This window comes from Pollicipes pollicipes, unplaced genomic scaffold (assembly GCF_011947565.3).
Source record: "Pollicipes pollicipes isolate AB1234 unplaced genomic scaffold, Ppol_2.1 Scaffold_4002;HRSCAF=4701_pilon_pilon_pilon, whole genome shotgun sequence".
Lineage (NCBI taxonomy): Eukaryota > Metazoa > Arthropoda > Thecostraca > Pollicipedomorpha > Pollicipedidae > Pollicipes > Pollicipes pollicipes.
Window position 1 is genome coordinate 24,623,647 of NW_023596420.1, and position 26,063 is coordinate 24,649,709.

At 48.8% G+C, this 26,063-nt stretch overlaps 1 protein-coding gene across 2 annotated transcripts in view; it reads left to right on the forward strand.

Moving 5' to 3' along the window:
* Positions 1-3,645: 3,645 nt before the first annotated feature.
* Positions 3,646-26,063, forward strand: part of LOC119093972 (galactose mutarotase) — a 37,115-nt gene continuing 14,697 nt past the window's right edge. The window contains exon 1 of one of the 2 annotated variants that reach the window (XM_037217008.1): positions 3,646-3,968. Coding sequence is in view for 1 of the 2 variants with exons in the window: in XM_037217007.1 (XP_037072902.1) it covers positions 20,530-20,598 (69 nt within the window). In the remaining variant the exon portion in view is untranslated. Of the gene's footprint in view, positions 3,969-20,457; positions 20,599-26,063 lie in introns of those variants that run through there. The other variant, XM_037217007.1, reaches the window with a different exon arrangement.

Consider the following 26,063-nt stretch of genomic DNA (forward strand, 5'->3'; position numbering starts at 1 on the left):
GGCACGTGCACAAGTAGCCCGTGTGTTCAATACGTAACACGCGAAATTCGCAAGTTGCTAGAATCGGCCAAACCGTTTGGCCAAACCCGGTTTTCTTGGCCAAACATGCGGGTGTTTGCAACGAACAGAATCAGCACATTGAGACCCGAAGTGGGACGGGCAATCGTGCAAGCAAAAGCGTTAATCGACGCGTATTGAGGCGCACGTACGCTGATGCGCAAACCGCAGATGCGACGGTATCGGACGCTGTTCACGATTTTTGTCAGATCTCGGCAGTCCGAACAAATAAAGACGCGAAAATGACTGCACATTGGAGTTGCGTGTACCATCTACAAATCACCCAGCCAACCAACACCCTCTGACCCGTAGCGACCCCGGCAGTCGACCGGGAAACGAACCATGTCGGGTTTTTCGAACGCGACCTCGGATACATATGCTGGCGCTTAAATGAGTCGAGCCGGGACCGTGAAAATGACACTGGCGCAGAGCCCGCTTCATGGTGACCATTATCCACCCAATATATTCCTACATCTCGCGACGGTTTGGCTACAATAGCCCCATACGTTCGTCACCGCACACAAGTCGCCGTCGTGATCGGCGCAAATTGCCGCGCTTATTTGCCGGCATATCGTCGACTATGCATTGACCGGGAACTCACGAGTTTCTGCCGACAGACCTCCGCGCAGAAGATATCGGGCGCATCAATGAGCACGCCGCAGGCGGAGCTAAACACAGCAAACAAGAGTCTGTGGGACAACACTGAGCAGTTGCAGTATTGCTGATCTCCACTTCTGGGTGCAGTCGGCTTGGCGTTTTGGAATAGCATAATTGGATTGGCTAAGGCACTTATGACGTAGGTTTCACTCTTGCGCGGCGAATATGCAAGCGTGCGGGCGGCGATCTGGCTGCCTGGACCATGGCGACGCGGGACAAAACGGTAATGCGATAAATACGCAAGAGCCTGTGCGCACACATTATTATTCTGCAGCAGTCTCGACAGCGCATGGTTAGTGAGTTCAGCTGGCCAGTGCTGTTGGGTGCAATGCATGAGCTGGCTAATTTCATTACATGTAGTTTTTTTTCTGAAAGAGGGTATACAGCGGAAATCCCAAGCTGGGCATGCAATAGCTGGCGATGGAAGTCTCCGTTAAGTCTTGGGCAAATACCGTCAAGACAATTTTAATAGTAGCATCACGCAATGCCGACATCAAGAAGTTTTGCAGGGGTGGTGAGAGAGTAAAGGTACATTCTCTCAGACATTTTCCACACCATTGCCTCCCTCCCACTTCTTGTCAAGCATTGCTCAGCTCTTATATCAGCTGAGCCCATCCCCTACTTCAAAAGATGTTGGACTCATAGCCTAGCGGCATTGGGTACAAGTCCCAAAGAGGGTGCAGGGATTTTACCCGACTGAAATGGAAGGTTCGGATGACAACTGGCCAACGAGGGTCAACCTAGTCCCGGGCTTTGTGCGACAAGTGAAATCCTTCCGCATTTCTGTCTGGTGAAGGGGCGGAGGCCAAACTATCCGCTGAGCTGGCCAGCACGACTGAGCAAACCATGCGGAATTAAGCTTAAGTCGGGTCACCGAACGCTTCCCCAGTCTGCTGAGCGCTGACAGCGTGGTGGAGAACGTCGACCAGCTGGACATTCCGCAGGAGCTAGGAGCGTCGGCGATTCCCCGTCAGGCCAGCGTCTGCCATGGCGGTCAACAAAGCGCAGGAGCAGACAACTGGCCGGGCGGCCGTGTACCTTGATGAGCCCGTGTTTAGGTACGGGCAATTGTACGTTGCTACGTCCAGGGTGCGACGTACAGATAACCTGCGCATTGCACTGCCCACTGGTAGCATGACAACTACCAGAAACATCGTGTACAGCGAGTTACTCCGATGCGAGTGGTCACAGTGCGGAAGAACTGCAATGGAGCAGATTGGGCAGCGTTGTCCAATATTGCGCGGTACGCACGGGCTGGTTATGTGTTTTGGTAGCTGGTGCGGGTGCATGCGATGTGCCTTGATATAAGTCAATCCACTCCAACAAACATCGGTCGGGTTTGCTCAAAGAAGCGTGGACGACACATTCGCCTTTGACAATATGCGATCAGTCGTAACATGCCTCCCAAAGACCTTTCTGGGAGTCACTTCTGGATAATAAAGGGAGGTCAAGTCTTGATAGGTTATGTCAAATCCATGTTAGGTATATCCAACGTGAAGAATCCATGTTAAGATCCATATTCAAATGTCCAAGCAAATATCCAAATTAATCCATGTAAAGAAAGTTCGGCTGTAAAGATGTAAATATGTCTGCAATAGTCAAAGGTCGAGACCCCTCTGGGCATCAAAACATCTCAAAGCCAAATGGTACTCTCAAACAAATTCCGTGTCGCACGATGACGCCCTTCTAGTTTGCTATAAAAATCATGCATCGCGAGTTATTCTTAAAAGGAGCGATTCACTAGCTTGTAAACTAGAGAGGTTTATTTCGAAACAAGGGTAAGAATGTCAACTGTATCAAATGATCTTCGAGATGGATATTTCGGTTCAAAAGTCCATAAAATGTTGAGCACTCTGTTTCAAGCCTGACTAAATAGAGCATAGGTTATTTTGTATAGACTCATTGGTGTTGGATGATTATTGACCGATCAGTACTTTTCAGTCTGCCCACGCCTCATAGCATAGAACTAATTGTGTTTGCACTCCACCTGCGTTCACCATGTGGCTTTTAGCGGTTTCAAGTTTGTGATTCATCCACGCTAAATCTTCAAGAAAGACCATCCACAAATTATGCGACGCATTTTCTGCCATTTGCCTCCCCCTGGTCATGCCTTGTTTACGCTGGGTGACCCCTTCCCCTTGAAAACGATGTGTTGAATGTAACGTCTCTCAAAAGTAACGTTTCTTTGGCTCCAAACGAGTTTTGATACGAATAGAAGTCGTGTTGCTTGTCATCAATGAGAACCAGAGGTACCCAATTTTTAGGTACAATCAAGGAATTCGAACACCGGAGATACTTTTGCGGATGGCTCGTGATTTAAAAAAGATAATTTTGTTCGAGACGCTCGTCTGCAAACCGATTTAGCCGGTGTTGGGTATTTGGTGCCTTTTGAGCTGCTCCAACAATGCAATGTTCGGAAAAGGAAGGTTGTTGATCCTGCCGCAGGGAAAAATATTTTAAGGTTTTGTGGTGGCCGGTTTTATGGCGTGGGTGCATGGGATTGTCTGCAAACTTGCAGTTTCGGGTGTTTTTGCTAACCCTTAACCCTACCCAAAGGCCACCGCGTTCAAGAAATGATAGGTTATTCACCAAGCCGTATTAGGATAACTACATTACTACTGTACCGGCTAGGGATAAATAACCATCCGTTAACGATAATTAAAGAATCGTTTCTTCCTGAGACGTCAGTCCGCCATGATTGTGTTTCGGTTTGGTCACTACGTCAGCGCCAGCGAATATCTGTCGTCCCCACCAAGACACATTGGGTGCATCGGTATCTTATCAGTGGACACAGATAGTTGTCATACACCGCGAGCACGCAATAGCCGGCGTGTGCACCTGTCGCTTCAGCCCCTAGACGCAGCAACTGTCTGCCCGTGGGAGGCTGTCCGGCCAGCCGATGCCCTCAGCTTAGCTGATTTAAGAGCATGCCACGCACACTGAAAAGGAAACAGAACGAACTGAACGCAGCTGCTTTTTGACCAACACTGCAACGTCTCACGAATACCGCAGACCTGATTTCGTTATCGGTGACGCCCCTGTGGGAGAGCGTTCAGTGGCTCCTCGGTGCCCGCGTCAGGACGAGCCCGCCACACCGCTGCGTGTCCGTCCAGGCGTCGTGCGCGGGTGCGTGGCAGCCTCGCGGGTCAGACTGACAGGTGAACAGCATTTTCAGGATACCAACTGACGGAAGAGCAGCAGACTCAGGAGTTCGACTGTCGGAGGAGTGGCAGCTTTAGGAGCGAGACTGAAAGGTGAGCAGTAATTTCAGAAGTCAGGCTGACAGGTTAATAGCAGCTCAGGGGTCAGACAGGACGGGCGAGCGGCAGCTTTATGAGTGCGACTGACAGGTGAGCGGCGGCTTCATGAGTGAGACTGACAGGTCGGCGGCGGTTTAATAAGTTAGACTGACGGGTGAGCGGCAGCTTCAGGGGTCAGACTGACGGGTGAGAGGCAGCTTCAGGAGTCGGATGGACAGGTTAGCGGCAACTTCAGGGGTCGGACTGACGTGAGAGCGGCAGGTTCAGGGGTCGGATGGACAGGCTAGCGGCAGCTTCAGGGGTCGGACTGATGTGAGAGCGGCAGGTTCAGGGGTCAGAAGGACGGGTGAACGGCAACCTGACGGCTTCGTCCCACGGGTAATCAACAGCTCCAAGGGTTCTGGGATAGCATTATCAGTTGTCAGGTCTGCCATAGCGCGATGTTCTCAGGAGTCGGTCTCATGGGACTGGTTCTAGTCCTGACTTCGGATGCCCCATAATTCCTTAGTGCGGGAGATCGAAAAAGATCATGCACGACACATGAAATCATAGGCAGGGTTTTGAAAAAAATGTTTCAGGGGCTTCAGCGTGGGGTACATCAAACTAGCTTCCACAAAAGGAAATGTTTCCGATTATTGTAACCACTCTATTTTGGCATTTTTTAGAAAAACGTATTCATGTTTTAATATCCTAGTTGCTATACGAAGACCGCGATGTGACTTGCATATAGTGCTGATCTGTCTGTTTGTTGACGTTTTTCGGTAGCCTATCCGCCAAGCTGGGACTGTTCAGTAACAAGTCGAGGTGATGTAGCTGTTTAGCTATTAATTGGGGTACAGCTGCACGTTGGGTGAGTTTCAGCTACTAGGATGGATGCAGTCTGTACCTGCATATGTACCTGACCCTGTGTTTACGTCTCCAACATTGCACTTGCCCGCTAGATTTGCTTCTTCATGGGCGCTGGGAGTCCTCGCTGAGGGTAGCCTGTGGCGTGGACATAACTCTGCTGCTTGGCGGTCTAATCTAGGGATTAATTTTTCCCCCAAACCTTTGGTAAAATATTGGTGAGAGATCTTTCTCGCGTCGCATAACGCTGTGAAAAGGCCGTTTATCCGGAATATTTTAGCTCCATGATAAAGGAAACGGTGTGGTTAGTGCCAGCGCAGACCGTAGATAAAACATGCGCAATTGTTGCTCGCATTGCCTGTCATAGGATCGTTTAAGTGCTTTGGCTAACAACCTCACTGACGGTGTAGCCACGCCAACTGGCATTCTCACTTCTTTCCCAGACAAAGTTATGTGCACCACGAAGCAACGCAAGAACCACTCCATAACAACGCCATTTTAAGCTGAAGTCCTTTACCCCACCCTCGCCGTTTGCACTTATATTTCAACTAAGGTCTTCCTTACACCCTGATAAATTATTTATGTATACGGACAACAAATAAGACGGCACGGCAGGAGAGCTAAGCAGCGATAAAACTATGGATGGTTTGCACCCACAACTGGTAAAACTAACGGAACATCAGCAAAACGTATTGCAATTATTCAGCCCAGAGCATATGTGAGGAGTATGACGTGCTATTTTAAACAAGTAGTGTTACACCTGAGATTCACGAAAACTGACGAAAGGTAAACCCTGCATTCGGTAGGTCAGTCTTTATCATAAAAACACACACAAGTGCGCCCTGGTAATCGCCGGATAAATTGTAAATCACTGCACTGTCTCCTGCCTCAAAATATTTCCCTTTCTCCAGAAACACAAGGATGAATGGATCACACAGCTCCTGATTACGTCCACTGCATCTCCACCTCTATATTAAAAGATTGTCTCGCTTACCTTAAAACATAGCGCGAGTTCAATCTCACAGATGATCCGAGACAGTGTGCTGTGGGCGTTGCCGGGCTCACGTCTTGTCTGCTGCTTCGGTCTCTCAGAGTCACGAGTTGGCCTTCACAGACGAAGAAATTGGCCTCACAGTGCACTCTGACAGGGCTGTATCGTGGGAACAGGCAACAGGAGGTCAGCACCAACCAAAAGCACGCACACTAAACGAGCGAAAATAGCGATGGACAGACAAGTGACAAGTCAATTATACATCACGCCACGGAGAAGAAAGAGCGGAAAGGAAATGGACACCCGCTAACACGGTAAATGTTGGGCGTAGATCTCAACGACTAACTCTCAGCGAAGCTCTTGCAACTGCTTGCATTAGCTGAAGCGAAGCGCAGGGGCACGAGATTTGGCATCACGATACGCGCAGCTATGAACATCAGTCGGTGGCGAGCTGGGAGATGTAGGGACAGTCCTTACTTGTGAATCTCGGTAGTCGACTGGCCTCTCCTTCTCTCGTTACGCTGGACCCAACATGGCCTCGTCCTTTCACGTAATACCAATGATTGCTCAAAACACTGTTAAGAGACAAATAAAATTCCTGCATCCCAGTGACGTCATATACAGATGGTGCTATCAAGGTGTTGATGTATTTCTGACATAGCCGTATTTTGTCACAAGTGCGTCACAAGTGACATCAGCATTCTTTCCATCCCGTAATTTGGTATCCCAGGCACTTGAGATCTTCTTGACGAAATGTCTCAGGATAAATCTGAGAGTTCTAGCTGAATGAGTTTCGCCAGTCATGGTACCAGATTGCTGCCAATTCACACAGTGATAAACGCTACTAAATGTGAAGGCATGTGACGTGTAAAATGTTGTACTACAGTTAAGGGTGTTTTACCTCTGATAATGCAAAATGACAGGTAAGGCATTTTTGGAACCAAAGCAAATGATGCGACGGAGTGCTGTGGACCGAAACGATGCAAAGCATGGCTGCATTCCCCAGTGTGAAGGGGCGGGGGAGGGCGGCGAGGGACTTCTCTTTTTCCTGGCATTCAACCCCCGTATGGAAAAATGCACGCCTTGGAAAATATAGCACACAGACTCAGCCCCACTACCACCAATGGTTCCCGCTAAGGGCTTAAACCATTTGCTAAAAGGATCCACATTCTGCAGCTTCCTTTCAATTAGCTCTAAGGCGGTACAGAGTAGCCATCCAGGTCATGGCCTATCAATATAGCAATTCATCTGTTGAGTAAAGATCGGCATCTAGCGCTGGAAAAGGGCGGAAGCAGAACGGCAGAGTCTTCGTCGATTCGATACTCGAACATACTAATTTGGTTCTGCGCCCTGCAGGCCGATGAACGACTGCTAAATCATGCTCATCTGCATCTGCATCTCGCGCATAGGTATATTGTTTTCAATGATACCCGGGGAACAAACACGCGCGCACACACATACGGAACAAGAGACACAAACGCACGCAGAGAAAGCAAGATCACACAAGGCATCGGAGGTTTCAAACCAGCTCCTGAATGAGCCCAGTTCTAACGAAAGCTGTCCGGCTATACTATCCTTTCTCGACATAGACCAACGTATCCCCCAGCGCCTGGCATGGTGCGTTTTGCGTTTCATCCCAAAGAAACATAGCCTCACTATGGGGTACGATTTGTACTGGCACAGTTTAAGCGAGGCTGTAAAGTGCAGCCCCTCGCCGGCCATCTGCTACATTTTAGCACTGCTCCGCAATGCTGGCCATTTTGGCCGACCGACCAGTAGATACACGGGTCCGGCCACGAAGGCTGGCAGAGCGGCGGCGCGACGCTGCCGTTGACTGAGCGCCAACGTGCGTGGCGTTTCTCCCCCGGGGCTTGCAGGCAGCCGTGCAGCATAGAACGCCGGCCGGCACTGGTGGAGTTGTGCCAGCGTCGCATGAAGGGTCTGCAGCCTTTCCCCAGTCCGGATCAGCCCTTGCGCAGGGGCCTTGAGCCCGGCAAACTCCGTTCATGCACGGTGCATCCTGGAGCCCACCTCCGCGCGCACCGGTGAGGCTGTTCCAGACGGTCCCGGCGCGGCGGAGTCGGCAGCCATTGTCGATCCTCTTGGAGTGGTGCCGGACGCTCCCGACATGGCAATGGGCGCAAGTTACACGTTGCTCAGCGATGGGCACCTGCGTGGACACATTCAACGAGTTTTATTCAGCTAAAATAGCATTTGAGAAACATTATGTTTTCGACGTTACTAATACGCAAGTTTTTCGAATCCATCCATTATTTTCTTGCTAGAGACAATGATAATGTAAACGTATTAACTTCCGTAAAGGGAGTATCCAAACTTTTGTACTTTTTACTCATTGCTACATCAGACGCATACGAGTTGATCAACTATCCCAGTCTTCTTGAAATTTTTCTAAATAGCCAATGATTTGTATTTGGAGTAGCCGACCCTGCGGGAGAAATTGCATTTGACTCCCTGCTCACCAGCATGAAAGCAATACATTTCATTTGCCTTGCTACTTCCAACGAGTGTGTCGTAATGTTTGCAACCAAAGCCTTTTACACTAAAATATATGCGAACATGAATCTATTATCCCGCGAATTCGACGAAGCGCCATACCACGGCTTTGATTGCTCCCTTATGGCGTTCATAGCAGTGGCTTTTTTAGGCGCATTTCGGCTTTGAGAGTGGGAGCACCACAGGATCTATGGTGACGTACTGGCTCAAATTTCAACCAATGCGCTCCTTGGTAACAAGCCCCTGCCCGCTGGGCCAAGCACAAATGTCCTCTTATTCGCATCAGTAAAGAGGGGCGCGGTGGTTGTCGTAACGCTGGTTGTCGCGACCGCAGAGAAGAAGTGTGGTACTGTTACAAAGCATTGGCAGCGTAATTTGGACTAAAAAATAATCGTAATTTATATCCATATTATGCCTTGACGACACTGTAGCTACACTACCCACGGCTACTATTAGATATACCTATTTCTGAGGTTTAACTACAGGATGTTTCATGTGCCCCAAAGGTGCGACACTCCCTTTAAGAGCGGACATTACCTATCAAAATAAAATATAACTAGCTTGGAGATAAGGGAACTGGCGTACACGCCATCACTACAGAAAATGAGACGGCAATATTGTCGCGCAATATGTCTAAAACCGGCACAACATGCCAAATCACAAAAACACAACAGCAAGCACTCCCGAAGACGTGCATCATGTTTTCATTGCTCTTGTCCTACGTCAGCAATATCGTGGACAATGGCATGATGCTAGAAAAAGAACTATTGAAAAAAGAATAGCAGAAAGTACACCAGAAGTGTATGCTACAGCTTTCGCACATCAAACAGAACACAAATATCCTGCCACTGGGTTTTCTGGCAATGGAAGCATCAAAATCATAGTCAAAAGGAGAGGTGAGTGCATGGGGGAGAGCGGGCCTGTCTTGGCCTCTTGGGCTCTCTCGGTCTTGCTGATCTCTCCGTGGCAAGACCGAGAGCGAGGGAGCGATTTAGACAACACGAAAGGTTCGTATTCTTGGGATTGTTCGGTGCAGATGTCGGACAGCCGGCCATAGGAAGTTCAAACCCAAGCTTAATCCCCACACCACATGGCAGGATGCAGTTTTGCTCTGTGATAGCTTCCTTTCTAACGCAAGTGGACTAGAGTTGGTGGTGGCACAAAATGTCGCACACGACCAGAACGAAAGTCACTATAGTTTTACTTTCTTCGCATGTTTTCAGTGATGCCATCAGGGCGGTGTGATGGTGTTGTGCAGACGTATAAACATCGTTCAGCTGTATATGCTCGCACGTAGACAATAGCATTAAAAGTTTCTGACTCACTTGGCGAGAAGATCCGTTTTAATGCAGTGCAGGGGCCGAGGTTTACTCGAACGTTAAAACACGACTTGCGTGATTCACCATATTCCCGCATTTCCGTGGCGTGGTCACACATGCACATGGTTCAATAAAGCAACGGCAACGTTGCGTAGGGATTACACGACGGTGGGAGTGGTGATGACATCATACAGCTTCATAACATCCTATGTCACTTAGACTGGACAGCGTGGGGATATTTGGCTAGTTGGAGTCAGGGGTGCGATGCAAATGTTTTTAACGTCTCGACAAGTCAAAATTTTGCACACTTTCACACTCCCGGATCGGGCATCACTGCCTGTTGCTCCTCCCCGCGTGCATGATTGGCCTATGAACATTGAGCTGGCCGGGGGCATGTAGGCGCCTCGAGGCTGGCAAATGGATTGGCCAGGTCAGATGTCAGGGTTTGGGGTCATAAGACGACATATAAGTTGCCAAAAAAATGTGCGTGCGGAGGCCCCCGAGGAGCCAGAATACTGGCAACGCGAATTTACATCCTGCACGCCGAACCTTTTGGAGCGTAAAACTGAGTATCCCACAAGCAATCGGTTACATGTGGCGATGCATCGCCGCCCACACTACTTATCCACACTCGGCATGATAGCGTCCGCTGGTACCCGTTATTATGGCTTTCTTCGGTGCTTGCTGTGCTTCCACCAAGAGTCACACGTCAGAAGTATCCATACGAGAAGCATACAATGTGAAATGCCAAGAAGAGGATTACTTGTAAATGGATCGCAGTGTGTTGAATAGCTACGTAAGTAACTGCTCCATCATTTGCAGAGATAATATACTTGTTCAGTTGCGATTTGGTACTCAAGGATGCACAACCCAACAGTCATTACCCCGATCTTGAATTTGCCACTTAGACCAAGACAACAGTACCAAATGCCAACCTTGTTCACCGAGGCCCGAGCAAAACTAGGGAAATTTCTAAAACCGCAAAATGTCACCACATTCCCCTAGAAGTCTCTAAGCAAAAAGCCCTTAGCGACTTGGATATAAATATACGCGTCCTACCATACAGGAATGCCAGGCAGGTGAGTGCTTGTCTTGCTTGACACTACTCCTCTCCAGATGGACTGAATGTGCCGGTGACCAGCGCGGGACGGGCGAAAATCGTCGTCCCGGAACCATTGATTGGTTTCTTTGATCATGACGTGCCCCCGCCCCGGAATTTTTCGGACCTGCCTAGTTATCACAGGGTGCGTTGTTTGTGCAAGGGATTGTCGATCTTGTGTTCGGCATGAAAGATTGGGCATCGTTCGCCACGGTCAAAGGTCTGCTAAGGGACTTCCCTTGCGCCCGGCTACCACCAGGTGGCGGGTGGCCGGCGGCCACCCTGGCGGCGATGCGGCGGCAAGGTGCACCGAGGCGGGCGCAGAGTGTCTATGAAGAAATGCCGCGTACAGCAAACGCACGCTACCTATGTAAAAGCTGAATAAGGGCTGGAATGGAATACTTGCTCCCTCAACAGCGTCTGCGACCGTCTCATCATGGTCTTCCAGTCTAAACATTCAATTCTTGACACGGTGTGAGCATCACTCACTTAGACCTACACAAGTGGTCTGCGCGGCTGGCGCCCGGTGATTGATTTTTGACAAATGCAGGAGCGGGTAGTGTTGCTTTTTTGCGGAACGAATTTCTGCAGACGAAGCTGTTGCCAGCAGCGTAACGCGATACCATATGACTTGAAATGGCAATGCTATCTGTGCCCAGCCGCGTCATCACGATTCGGTGTATCATCGAAGGCTTCTTTTATGACCGCAACTTTCAATTGCATGCACACGATCGAATCGTTCTTTGAGGCAGTGTCATTCAAGTGAAGCCAGGATGGCTGCTGTCGCGAATAATGTAGGCACACCGGCCCAGGCAATGGAATAGTATGATCATATCATATATATATATATATATATATATATATATATATATATATATATATATATGTATATCTTAGATCATAAATGCAATCTTCTTTAATCTTCGGGACTTGCCGTGGCCTCACATTTGAGCTTGATGTACGGCTGGGTTTGCTGTCCACGACCGCGAAAAAAAAACGGCGAAGGACCGCGACATCCAGGGCAGCTGAGCATAGGACATAATTCCAACCGGTGGTAGGCAGCACTGGGGGGTGGCACCCAACATGCGGACATCCTCGAGTTCATGTCCTTTTATGGAACTACACGTCGCGCCTCGCGCTCCAGCCAACCATCACCATAATCCCCACCACACCTTAGGCATGCTCCGAGCCTGGCGCGGCATGTGTTGCCTGGTGGGCGCCTTTCGCTGCGCCACAGCCGCGGATACATACACGTTTAAACTGGGTTTCTAGGTGGCCTGGAAAGGAAAGAGCAATATGTTGGGTTCCGCGTTGGGTTCAGATTGAGGTGAAGGCGACTGCGCAAATGCTGGGCAAGAGGTGGCGGTTGCGTGCTGAATGAAGGATGCATCAGGGTCACAGAAAGATGGGATCACAAATTGTTTGAAGAAAAACAGATACCAGCTGTTTCATGCCTTGTCGCGCAAGAGAGAAAAATCATTTATAGCTGCGGCCTGAACTTACGAAGACTGTTACATGCTCTTTGGCGAACTGAAGGTACCAGGAATTCCATGCTCGAGCTTCATAATTTCCCGCCGTTTGAACAATGAAATGGCATGTGTCTCCACCTACATAACACAAGCGAGCTATTGCTTATCCTTGCCGCCTCTACTGCCCTTTCCATTAAGAAGCTCAGCAGCTCATGCGTTGAATTGGACGCACCGAAGGCGCGGAATTATTAGCTTCGTTGAATTCATGCATTTCTCTCTATTTGAACCACAGCTTGAATAATTTTTTTTCAATTTCATGCAAATAAAGCCGCACACAAATTCGTGTTTTGACATTGCCACGCGCTCTCGTCTTGAGCTGCACTTTCATACGTTTTCTGCGCAGGTGTCAGAAGGCTGTACCGGATACGTGACTATGGGCAGCTGCGGGTTTAACGGCAGAATTAAATCTAAGCTATTCAAAATGTAATTTGCTCGTCAATGGTACACCTTAACCCTTCCAAGGGGGCCAGAGCTCTATCTGACTGGGCTCGGATTTTACTGGCCGATCCAGGACCCCAGCTTTTCGGCACACTCACACCGGCGGGGACTTTTTAACAGGGTCACGTGTAAGATTAAAACGCTTTTCAAAGGAACTGAGGTGCTCCTTGGTAACCAGCTGACCTTTGAGACGGGAAGTGGACCCCTTGCAGCTAAATGGACTGCGAGTATCCAGAGGGGCGTGCGAGGATAAAGGCCACTAAGCTCCTTATAAGGTCCTGGGAGGGCTGTGGGCCCTGGGAGCCCAGAGGTTATCTCAGTAGTCCCTGGGGGCTCTAGGGTCCCTCTAGGGTCCCTAGTCCCTAGGGCTCTGTTATGACAATAGGACCAAAATTCCACAAAACACTTCCTATTTAAACGAAACCTCTTGGTTAAGGAAGATATGGCAATGAAACCTCTCCTTACTCCCTCCTTATCGCCTACATTTCCTACACCACCTTACTCTTCACCATTCATTGCTCCCTCATTGCCCATAACATTGGCTATAATATCAGTTTCCAGCAGCCAAGATTAACGTGAGGAAATGTTTGAACTGGCGGTATTGTCCTTTCGATGCTAGCAAAACATTAATAAAATGATTGAATTTTATGTAGAGACATAGTTTTCGAAGATAATTGGGGAGGGGCTGAGCAGTCAACAATGATCCAATGTTCCCCCTAAAATATTCCGTCTCCCCACACTTGGCGCACGTCTCCACATAGTTGGTGGGGGGGGGGGGGGGGGGTAGGCATTAACCGAATAGGAACTTGTTACCAATGCTGATTTGAAGATATCTTTTGACTGGTAACCATGTTCAATCAGGAGTAAAGTAGCAGCGGCATACGTTGGCACCTCAGAACTAATCTCACCTCCTGTCATTGTCTTTCCTGAGGAGTGTTATCAGCCCCCAGCACAGAACCCGCCGTTCTCTTTAAAGGGAGGAAGGCTCGGTGCTTGCGACTGCAACGGTGAATCAATAACCTTTTCTGTTGCTTTTCTGTGTGTTGCGCGTCGGTCTGAATTATCAGGTAATTTTACCTTGATTGGGTCACCTCGCCTTCTTTCCCTGAGTTGTCAATAAAGTCAATAAGGCCCAAAAATTGAGCCTGGGTAGGTATTCATGAGACCGCAATGCGAATGCCATTTGCAAAGCTGCAGTGCATTAAAAGCCACCGCCAACCTGACATATCTGAGTCGCATCGTAGCGATTGAAATATGCCATTGCGGCCAGATGAATCGCCATATCTAGAGCTTTTTCAATATTTTCTGCTGCCTTTTTGGGATAGTTAGAATTGGCTGGTAAAAACAATCGGCCGGCCGGCCAGGCCATAGGAAATACACTGTTTCGTCGTCGATCTGTCATCGAATCGATCGACCAACTAAAAATCACGTGATATTTTTATCGCCGGGTGGGAATGAAGCCTAAGCAACATACCATGGTGTCGCAAGGTAAGGTTTCAAGGGTCTTTACGGAAATGCTTGCTGGTGTTGTGTGATGAAATGCATTATCACTGAAGTCGGCTTATACAATGCGCGCTGTAATATTCTGTCATCGTTGTCACCAAAACTTTCGGTTAAAAAACATTTTTTGACACCAAGCGTTGCGTGAAACTGGATATATTTACCGACAGCCTTACCTACCAAGTCGGCACGTTTTATCATGCTTAGACATGTTCAGCAACGGACCTCCCCTTAAACTAGGTGCAAACCGCCCGAAATGGTACAAACGTAGCACGTATGCAGGTATGTGAAAGTGATGGACACATGTTTATTAGTCTATGTCCTCCGGGACTTGAGTTGCGAAGTTTTCATTGTCAAAGCGGTCTGAGCGACATGCGGCCACCTACCGGGAATCGCCCCAAGTTCAGTAACAGACCGCCGTGCAGGCCTCATAGAAGACCGGCTAGAACGGCACAAGCATAGCACGTGCGCACGCATGTGACATGGAGACATAGTGTCAGCCACTCCATCGCTTTGGCGCTTGAACATGTCATGGTACAAGCGGTGTGGGCGGCTGGCGGCCGCCCGGTCGATAATTGCCGAAGCCCAACAAATCCGATAACTAACCTCCCGTCAAATTAGGCACAAGACCTCCCGAGCCGGTACAAACGTGACACGTATCCATGTATGTGCAAATGCCAGAGCTATACCGACCGTTTCATCGCTTTCGGATCCAATTCACGCGTCGTGTGGAGTAACTTCGGCTAGACTGCTCCGAGTCCAGGTAAGCGACCTACCTCCCTGCAGGCTCAATGTAGAACCGGTCATATCGACACAAATGTGGCACAGTGTGCACTCATATGAAATACGGAGACAGGTTCCGATGATTTTGTGACTTTTGAGAAGTGGCATTGTTAACCCTCCATTTTAAAAGTGCCCTGAGCGACAGTCGGCTGCCCGGTCAAGTATCGCCCCATGCACAGTAACGCACCCCCTTGCATATTAGGTGCGAGACCGCCCAAACTCATAATAGAAAGTTTCAGCCACTCACCCCCACTATGAGAGAAGAAGTGGCCAAATCAAGGGTAAAACACGTTGTTTCGGGAATGGAAGTTTTATTATTTTTCGCCGCTCAACCTCCGAATTCTCATTGCAAAATTACGCCCCTGCAGGTCGTTAGAGAAAGCTGTCGTCGTTTTACCATACACTGAAATTTCATTACCACCTGCAGTCCAAGTTGAGTTGGATAGAAGCCGTGCCCTTCTTGGCCCGCCCGGTACTCTCAGAACTAGCGCGTGGGGCCCTTCCGATTCCCGACCGCCCCCGCCGGCGCTCTGCTCACTCAGACGGCACATTCAGCTGGTGGGTTTGAAGTTTGGACCAGTGCGTCTCATCGATCATGTGATACTCCCATTCCAAAAGCCAAAGTGCGCCTCAAAAACAGTCACTGTGGTAAACGTATGAGAGATGTATGGGAATGGTGTGAGAGAGATGAAAGTCATAGCATAACGTTTTGTTGGATAACAGGGTAGAAGTTTCATGTTAGCCCATCTTTTTGTCTAAACAATGTTTCAAGTTTTTGTAGCTGGCCCATTATGACCCATTAGTTATGACCTATTATTCCATTATTATGACCCATTATTTATGATGACCATATACGACCCATTAGTAATGTCTGACCAATTAGTGTTGGAAACATTGCAGGACGCACAAGTTGGAAAAAGCAAGGCAAATGAGATGTTTTACTTTGATAGTGGTGAGCAGGGAATAAAACGAAATTCCTCCCGCAGGCTCGGCTGCTTCGAATAGAAATACTGAGCTATTCAGAATGATTTTGACTAAGGTGGTATTTTTTTGTCAAGTCGTGCTCGCTTGCTGTATCAATAAGTGAAAGGTACAAAAAAGATGGGATGCTTCCTTTAATTAACGCGCGGTCGGGTGGCAGGTTGAATACCCTTCGCTCAGATGGGGGTCAGTTTGACCCCCTGAGATATTTGGAACTAAGAGAGCTAGAGAACCCAAATTCACAGGGTGCCTGTGTTGACCTGTTTGTGCACTCACTTGAGTCAAAGTTTGACATTCCTGGGTCATGATCTTTGGGTAAAATAAAGTAAAACAAAGCTAAACTCCAGATTGGTGTCCAAAGTGCCCCCATAACCTAGGTGCCTGTTCTAAGCAAAATGTCGCTGGTGCTCATTTAAGGTCAGTGACCTTGTTTGCCTTTCGCAGGTCATGGTGAATAAAATCATACAAGACTGCCTTGAGTTGCATTTGGATAAGCGCTTAAAGATTGCGCTAGGCAGTATTCTTCAAAAAACAGAATGTTGACCTTGGTCACCTCAGGTCAGTGACCTATTCTGACCTATAAGAAGTTCATGGAGGATGTACAGTGCGGCTTATGTGATCAATAAATTAGAAATGAGCACAGAAGCTACCCCATACAGCAAGATCTGGGTTGAGAAAGCAGGTTGGTTTTGACCTTGGTCTGACCCTCATACCTGACCCGAGGTCCATGAAATTTGCTCATTCAAATGTTGCATTGCCTAGGAAACTGCCGGAGAAATGTATGACTTCCTGTAAGACTTCGTTATTGTATCAGATTGAATGATTCACTAGAAAATGCCTTCGCTCAATTCATGGCCTGATTTTGACCTGCCACAGGTCAGCGAGCCTACAAGGTACACCTTTAAATTTGTATACCAAACGATTCACTGTTCAATTGTCTACAGGTAGGGCCAATTTGGCGCGGCTACGCCGCGCTGTTCGGAAACCATTCCGGCAAAACCTTCGGGGTTGAGTCAAATTCACCCCCACCCGAGCGCGTGTTAAGCACTAAACCACGGACGAAAATAAACTATTTCGAGTGATATTCGAAGTAAACAACATCGTGATTATGTAAAAGGGCATGCTGCACACACACCAGCTGAAATACCCAAGCAACGGCAAGACGCAACCCATGAGTTAAAGCTACGGACGCATTCTGTGCCCTGAGGATTTCAAACCGAACTCTGGGGAAGCGGATCTCAGAGGATCGCTAACAGCACTCGGCGGGGACGGCCTGCAGGAAATTGTTTGCCCACCGAGATGTTGGCCAAGGCCACCACTATTGCGACAAGTAGGCACTACGGTATGCTGAAGGCTACTTTCAAGTTTTAAGTGTGCAGCTATTACATGAACCTGCCGGACGAACAACGACTCTGGTTGCCCAACTTAAGACTACAATCCGTTTACAAGGCTGTCAATGGGCTGCGTACCCATGGTCATCTCGGTGGCGCCGGGAGCCGCACCCATTCGGGTAGCGCCGGGAGCCGTAGCCGCCCGGTGGCGCCGGGAGCCGTATCCACCCGGTGGGCTGGGAGCCGTATCCACCCGGTGGCGCTGGGAGCCGTAGCCACCTTGGTGGCGCCGGGAGCTGTATCCACCCGGTGGCGCCGATAGCTGTAGCCACCCGGTGGCGTCGGGAGCGGCATCCAGTCGGGTGGCGCCGGGAGCGGCATCCAGTCGGGTGGCGTCGGGAGCCGCATCTAGTCGGGTGGCGCCGGGAGCCGCATCTAGTCGGGTGGCGCCGGGAGCAGAAACGATGATACGAAGCTAATCACACGGCTTTCAGGTCGCTTTCAGGCTGGTGTATTGATGGTTCGTAGGAGGATGCACACATCCCACGGGGGGAGGGGGATTCACGGATGTTTGGGCCCGTACCGGGGACTATGCACAGGAAGTAGATAATGGTTTGATTCGTCTTGCGTCCCAACAGGCGGAGCCGATACCGCCTGAGGCTTCATATTGTCACACGCCACACGTACCCTTGTCGCCGTATGCGTAGCGCCTGCATGCGCAGTTATCTTCATCTCACTGTGCAATCCATACCAGCTGAACGCCACAAATATCACATTGATAACAATCGAGCAGCCTTTAGGGTATCCATTTGATGTATTAAATGATATGGCGAGGGTCAGACACGACCGTTCAGTAGATTGTTCACCTTTTGGGTATATTTCAAAAAACGTACTCTGACGAAACCTCAGGACCATTGATGTCTATAACAGCACAGGGTCGTGCCACTGTAGCACAATCAGGATATAATAAGGATATAAATTGTAATTATGTTCTAGTTCAAATTACGCTGTCAACCTTTTGCGACAGCACTATACTTCTTCCTTTCTTGGTAGCCCCAGAGTGTACCCCAAGTCCACGATGATGCAGCTGTCGCGACCACCGTCGTGATCACGGGTGTCGATTCGTATCCTTTGTGAGTGCCCGGCCCCCCCCCCCCCCCCAACATTGAGTTGGGCCCCTCAATGTTGGCTTGGTTCTCCCAATGTTTTTGGTTGAATACTGCAAAAAACGTGGATAAAAGATTATCACAACGCAAAGACTATCTTCTTTGATCTTTCCTGCGTAGTGGCGTCTCGTACCACTCTGACAAAAAGTCATGGTTGCTCTCACCACCAGATACATATCGTAACAGCTGAGCGGATAAACAATGCAATAAACTTCACATACCTAGCGCCATAAAAAACCCAATGATTGTGAGGTTAAAGTGAAAAGCCCTGGAATATGGGAATGACATAAGTCCTTCATGGCTAATCCCCTCCCCGTCCTCAAACCAAAATGCGTGCCGTCTCCCACGACCGCCCCGGAAGAGCACCATCGGCGCCCTAAGGTGTCTTCTAAATACCCTGACACCCTGATACCCTGAGTGGCCTTCACGTGCAGATCGGAAGAGACGCATGCGTCCAGTGCCTGCTCCCTGGATCGAACCCTGAGTGACTTTTATACTGCTTAGATTAGGGGCTTTTATAAATTATACAACGATTGAATACATTGCGTTTAATCGAAATAAAGTGGGCTAAATTCGGTGAGAACAAATAGGGGGGGGGGGGTAGGTTGTTGGGCCATCGGTTCGGCCCCCCAATAATTTACAGAAATTGACACCCCTGGTCGTGACAACAACCACCACCGTCATGGCAAGCACCGTCGTCATGACGATGGCAGAATCTGCTGAGGTTCGTTGCCAGCTGTTGCGGATTAGAGATACCACTTTGAGCTTTTTTAATCCGCAACTTGGGGGCCTGAGGGCTTTAAAGTGGCACTTCTATTGGCTTGAATGACGAAAGTACACATGAATGTTTGTGATTGACACAACGGGTGGCAAGGTGACCTGTGGTTTTTTACCTCCGATAAGTCGGCCAGTATAGGCAGGTGTGCACACACGCGCCTGGCGCAATTTGATGTATCGTCTTGTACCGCCATTTGTGGCGCATGCTTATATATTCATTATCTGCTCACTGTTATTAACAGTTATCTTCCAGCGTTGCTGCATTGCTGTGACCTGTTGCTGATTGTGTGCCACCGATGCGTCACTGGAGATGGCAGTGCAGTACGGGACTGCTGCGGGATCCATCGCACGATGGGGCAATTGAGTTCGAAGCGCGCAAGGACACACGGATGGGTCAGACGAACGATTTACCGCCGTGACAAGCGGAATGCGGGATTTACTGCAGCGCGCCGTTCGCGCGCCTTTTAAACTAGAGGCGAGAGCGGCGGACGGGACAGACAGGCACTAATCAGTTCTACCATTACCGGTAGGTGGAGCAAAAGGTTACGCAGCCACCGATCCTGCGGAGGTAATGGTGCTCGACGCGGTAGATCACACATTTGACATGGCAATGGTTGTTGTTTGGATTAGAGCCATTTCGGCCAGAAATGATCAGTCAGGGCTATGGGATGAAGGAAAATGGTTAACGGTGGGGCAGACTTGCACGCGCCTGGGGGGGGGGGGGGGCAACAGCCGGGCTTTAACCCGCGCATGCGCGCTGGATACCCAGTCAGGGTCCCCCTTCCTACGGGGCTCTCGGCCCACTCATGCTGACGCATGTAGCCTGCCCCGGATAACGGAACTGCGGATACGGATACGGATAACGGATAACTGCCCCGGATCCGGATAGCGGAATAGTCGCGAGGGTGCACGATGAAGCAAGATAGACGATGAAAAGGACGGATAATCGATGTGACAATATGCGCCCTCATGTGCTGAGTGCGGACCTATTCAGCCACCGAACCGGCAGTCGCCTATGTCAAGTCCCCTGTCTCGATCCGTGTCTGACTGAAACAGCTGTCTTCATCGTAGACAATAGCTTTTTGTCAGGGAATATATAGAGCTTTTCCTAGAATATCAGGTTTCTAGAGGTGCGGGCTCGCGTTTTTAAAGGTTTTTTCAAACCTTCATCTGGCAGCGGAGCGTGACTCTGCCACAGTGGCGCGCTGTAGTCGTGTGCGAGGTGCGGAAGGCATCAGCTGGGCCCGGCATCCTGGGATTGTGAAGTAATCCGACTAGAAGATGTGGTGGAAGATGATATCTTTTCACCATGCCGTTCTTCTTTTCATCTTCTCAGCGCTCTGGCTTGAGGTAGCTCCAAGTAATTATTTGCTCTTGTGTTGGTTATTTCCGTGCGGCACAACCGGTTTCGAAAGGGTGCTGAGCAATACATTGTGCAATGTTTGCCCTGAGGAACAGGCGGTGTCGGGTGCAACGACCCGTAAGATAAGAAACTGTGCCATTGACGTCATTCATGTAGTGTAACCCTAAAGATACCCACACTGTTTGGCTGTTCACGACGGCGTGGGATCACAAGGATTTGACCTGTGGTCACGTAAAATATTTGCCGGACGCTCACCATCTCGTTGTTGGTGTCATTAGATCATCATTTTAGTTTGTGCAAATTAGACAGAAACTGGCGTAAGCCAGGGTACTAGTGCTAATAACTTCCACCCACAGCTGTTCTTACGAATATTACGAAATAAAAAAGAGCCTCGCTGCGTACCCGTGCGACGGAGATTTGGTTGGTGTCACACTAAATAGAATATTCGTAGCACGCTGCCAATGCACCCAAAAGCAATGCTACCACGCCTGGTAAGGCTGGATAGAATGGAGGTTTGCCACATATACACAGGCTGATGTGTTGATATTAACTGTTAAAACAGAGCTAAAAAGTTGAACCCTTGCCCCTCATCTGCCCTTCTTTTGTAACACGGAGTGATAAGGGTCGGCGCGCGCCCCACCCCTGCCATTTCCAACTTAAGAGTGACGGAGCCGCGTGAAAAGCAGCGGTGGATGAGTCTCAACGAAATACCGCGGTTAGTGATAAGTATTATGTTGCTAGGTCAATAATTATCATTAGGCCAGATCAAAGATGAATTCACGATAATCAAGTTTTTTTACCCAGAGGTCATGACCTAGGAGGCTCAAACTTTGACCTAAGTGAGTTCACGTACGGGCCAATATACCCTGTGAATTTGGTGTCTTTAGCCCCCTTAGTTCCTAAGATCTCAGGGTGGGGTCAAATTGACCAACCCACCCGAACGAAGGGTATCCAACCGGCCACCCCGGCGCGTGTTTACGGCCGTGTAGCCCAGAAATTAGAGGGGCTTGGGCCTTAAGAAGGCCATGGTTGTGAACTGCACTGAATGATCTTCAGAATAGCTTTTCTAGTTTAAAATCCCATACAAATACCGAACACTCCCATTAACACGCGCCCAGGTGGTCGGTTGAATACCCTTCGTCCGGGTGGGCGTCAATTTGACCCGCTGAGATCTCAGGAGCTAAGAGGACTAGAGACATTCAATTGACAGGGTGTGTTGGCCTGTACGTTAACTCATTTAGGTCAAATTTTGAGCCCATAGGTCATGACTTTTGGGTCATGTAAGGTCAAACAAGATCAAACTCCAAGCTGGTCTTCAAAGTGCTCTCAGAACCTAGATGGCTGTTCCAAGAAAAAAGTCACATGCTCTTTAAGGTCGGTGACCTTGTTTGATTTTTCTAAGGTTGTGGTGCCTAAATTCACAGAGGACTGCTTTGAGTTTTGCAGTTGAAAAAGCGACAAAGATTAAGCTAGCTAAACTTGTCTCTACTCGTAGCACTGGTTGGAAGTAGAGAGGTGGCAGCACCGGCCGGGCGTGCCTCACCGGACCTTGTGCACTGGAGGCGGTCATCTCGGATCAGTCCGCCTTAGTGGTCCACAAGCTAAGGCAATGCTACCACGCCTGGCAAGGCTGGGTATAATGGAGGTTTGCCGCATACACACAGGATGATGTGTTGATATTAACTGTTAAAACAGAGCCAAAAATTGAGCCCTTGCCCTCATCTGCCCTTTTTTATAACACGGAGTGAAACGGGTCGGTGCGCCCCTCACCCTTGCCATTTCCAAATTAAGAGTGACAGGGCCGCGTGAAAAGCAGCGGTGGATTGGTCTCAACGAAATATCGCGGTTAGTGATAAGTTTTATGTTGCTAGGTCAATAACTGTCATCATTAGGCCAGATCAAAGGCGAGTCTTCACGACAATCAAGCTTTTTTGACCCAAAGGTCATGACCTAGGAGGCTCACACTTTGACCTAAGTGGGTTCACGTACAGGCCAATACACCTGTGAATTTGGTATATCTAGCCCTCTTAGTTCATGAGATATTAGGGCTGGGTCAAACTGACCTCCCACTCGAGCGAAGGGTATCCATCCGGCCACCCCGGCGCGTGTTAACGGGTGCGTAGCCCAGAAACTAGAGGGGTTTAGGCCTTAGGAAGGGCATGGTTGTAAACTGCACTGAATGGTCTTCAGGATAGCTATTTTAGTTTAAAATCCCATACAAATGTGGAACACTCCCTTCAACACGCGCCCGGGTGGCCGGTTGAATACCCTTCCGCCCGGGTTGGGGTCAATTTGACCCCCTGAAATCTCAGGAGCTAAAAGGGCTAGAAACATCGAATTCACAGGGTGTGTTGGCCTGTACGTTAACGTATTTCGGTCAAATTTTGAGCCCATAGATCATGGTCTTTGGGTCAAGTAAGGTCAAACAGGGTCAAACTCCAAGTTGGTCTTCAAAGTGTCCTCAGAACCTAGATACCTGTTCCAAGAAAAAGTCACATGCTCATTAAAGGTCAGTGACCTTGTTTGATTTTTCGAAGGTCGTGGTGACTAAAATCATAGAGGACTGCTTTGAATTTTGCATTTGAATAAGCGAAAAAGATTAAGCTAGGCAGTATGTTCCCAAAAAAGAAATGCTGACCTAGGTGATTTTAGGTCAGTGACCCATTCTGACCTATACGAAGTCCGTGGAAGACGTCTAATGCGGTTCCTGTCATCAATGAATTCGAAATGAGCACCAGAAGTTACCCCTACACAGCAAGCCATAGAGTAATAAAACAGGTTGGTCTTGACCTTGGTATAACCTTCATATCTGACCCTAGGTCAATCAAATTCAGTCATTCAATTGTTGTGTTGCCTGAGAAAATATCTCAGAGGCTTATGGCTCCGTCTAACACTCCGCTGTTCCATCAGATTGGGCGATTCCCTTGAAATCGACTTCGCGGAATCCGTGGCACAACTTTGACGTGCTGTAGGTCAGCGACTTTATAAGATGCATCCAATTTTCTGATACCACACGATTTGCTTTTCAATTGTCTATATCTACGCAAAATTTGGCGCGGCCACGCTGCACGGTTCGGTAACCATTCCGGAAAAACTCTCAGGGGTCAATTTGACTCCACCTGAGCGCGTGTTTAGGGATATATTCCACACTTGAAGGCATTGAGGCAAGCATCAGATTTGTTGAAATAGGCTGACTTGGAAACACTGGTTTGCTCCTAAATGTAAAAGACTGCTGTAAACAAGATAATTTAACTATATAGTAAGCATGTTCCTCCATGCGTCATCGTTTGATTGCGTCATGGAGTGCCCATGACGTAATCGCTCGGGATCGGCCGTTTCAGAATAAATATGCCACTGTAGCGGGCGGTCTGACTCACTTGTAGTACCTTCAACTTGCAGAGCGGTGAACTTAGGTGAGCAATTAGGTGGACGAGCTTGGTGGGCAATTAGCTGCATTCACACTGGTTTTGTAATTATCAACAGCAAAAAAAAATAACTCCGTGGGAATGTTATGAAACCTATCCGCTGTACGAACCCCGACAGGAGAAAAGCAATCCAAGTGATCCAGTCCTATTTCACATGTTATTCCCCCAAAGTGGATTACACCAAACCAAGCATTCTTCTTCTCGACACTCTTCAATCCCTGAAGAAACATTTATCCTTTCACCTTGCCATTGCTGGACACAAAGTAAGCCCTCCGCCGACCGTAAAGATGCTGGGAATCACTATTGACAGTACACTTCTCTGCGTGATTCATATATCTCATGTTGTCAAAAGGTGTAACTGTATCCTCTGCTTCTGTGAAATTCATCAACACCTTACGCCTGAAGTTCGTAAACTTGTCAACCAGCCCCACGTCTTCCCCCATATTCTGTACTTCCTCTCGGTCTGGGGTGGGGCTGCAGCGTGTCACCTAACAGAGCGGATGGGGCGATACACTTAGGGGCCAGGATCGTCACCGAGGCTCATCTGCGAGATTCCATGGCGACAACTGTCCAGGCGCTGGTCTGGCGCGGTTTTAGTGAATTTGGCAGCCGACCGTGAGAGCTTCGCTTTGTTCAGGGCCCTTAATGACTCGTGGACTCCGGTGGCGATCCGGTGGCGATCCGGCCCGTGGTCACTCCCCACGTACCGCTGCACGCCAGTGTGCTACCCGGGCGGCAGCGGTGGGCGCCCTTGATCCGTCAGCCCTCTGCCTGTCGGTGGCATACAAGGCCTTTCCATATATGGAGGCCTCATCCTTAAGTCACCTGTCCCCGACAATCAGTGAGAGGTGATGATTGTCGCCTGTCGCAAGGAACGTTTTTTTTTCAGAACGGACGATGTGTTTGCCGTTGTGTGATATGTTGTGAAGATTAATTAGTGTGTTTTTTACTAAGCGTGTGAAGGAAGAAATGATTGAAATGTACAAATGTGGTCGCGTTATTACGTTGCAATATTGCACTTGTTCCGAATCAAACAATAAGTTACTACTTGGAGTGATTCCTCAATAAGATGAACCTAAACTTGAACTTTTTATAACTCAAGTGTTATCACTTGAGCGTTAAAGGATGGATATGTGTGTGTGTTAGTGTTAAAAGTGTTAAAGTGTCAGAGGATGGATATTAGGCGTCTCGCAGGCAAAAGGAAGGAAACCCCAGCCCCATGGATCTCGTCCTTCTGGGCACGCCTCCATGAGTTCAAATAGGTAGAACACGCGTAAGAGCCGAGCGCTTGTGAAGAGTGACGCTTATGACGCTTGTGAAATCAGATCATCACCGACCTGCGCTTGTAAAATCAGTTTATCACCGACCTGCGCTTTTTTAAAGGATCATACCTGTGCATCCGTGAAGCTGTCGGTTTATCAGTGGTAAGTTAGCTGTCACTTGTCGGGTTTATGCTCACATTATTACCTATCATTTTTATCTATGGGCCGTTTGATATCGTGGTAGCAGAACCTACCCATCATGGGCTGCCAGTCTCTTAACAGTCATAAACTGCCAGTCTACCCACCCACCCACCCACCTATCCCTTCGACAGCAGGTACGGACTGTGTCTAAATATAGCACGCTTCCCTTAACAGCCTTCTAAGAATAAACCCAAAACATGTTTACACATTCCTGGACCGCAAACCCCCGACCGGGTCGAAGGCACATTTACTTTGGTTTTGCCTGCCGAGAGGTAAGCTCTTCGCGGCTGCCATCGTATATACTAAAGTAAGCTCTTCGCAGTTACCATCGCACATGATCAGGTAAGCTCTTCGCAGTTACCATCGTATATAATAATGCATCGCAATACCATGGCAATATTTCCTGTTCTAGCATTGTAAATGCGAAAAATACGCTCGCTTTTATAGGCGGTAAAATACTGCTTCGTGGCTTTTGAGCATGTGTCTCGTATGATATACCCAAAGAACCGACATTTCAGGCCGCCGTTTTAATTTAAATGGTTAGTACCGCGCATTATGGTCCAC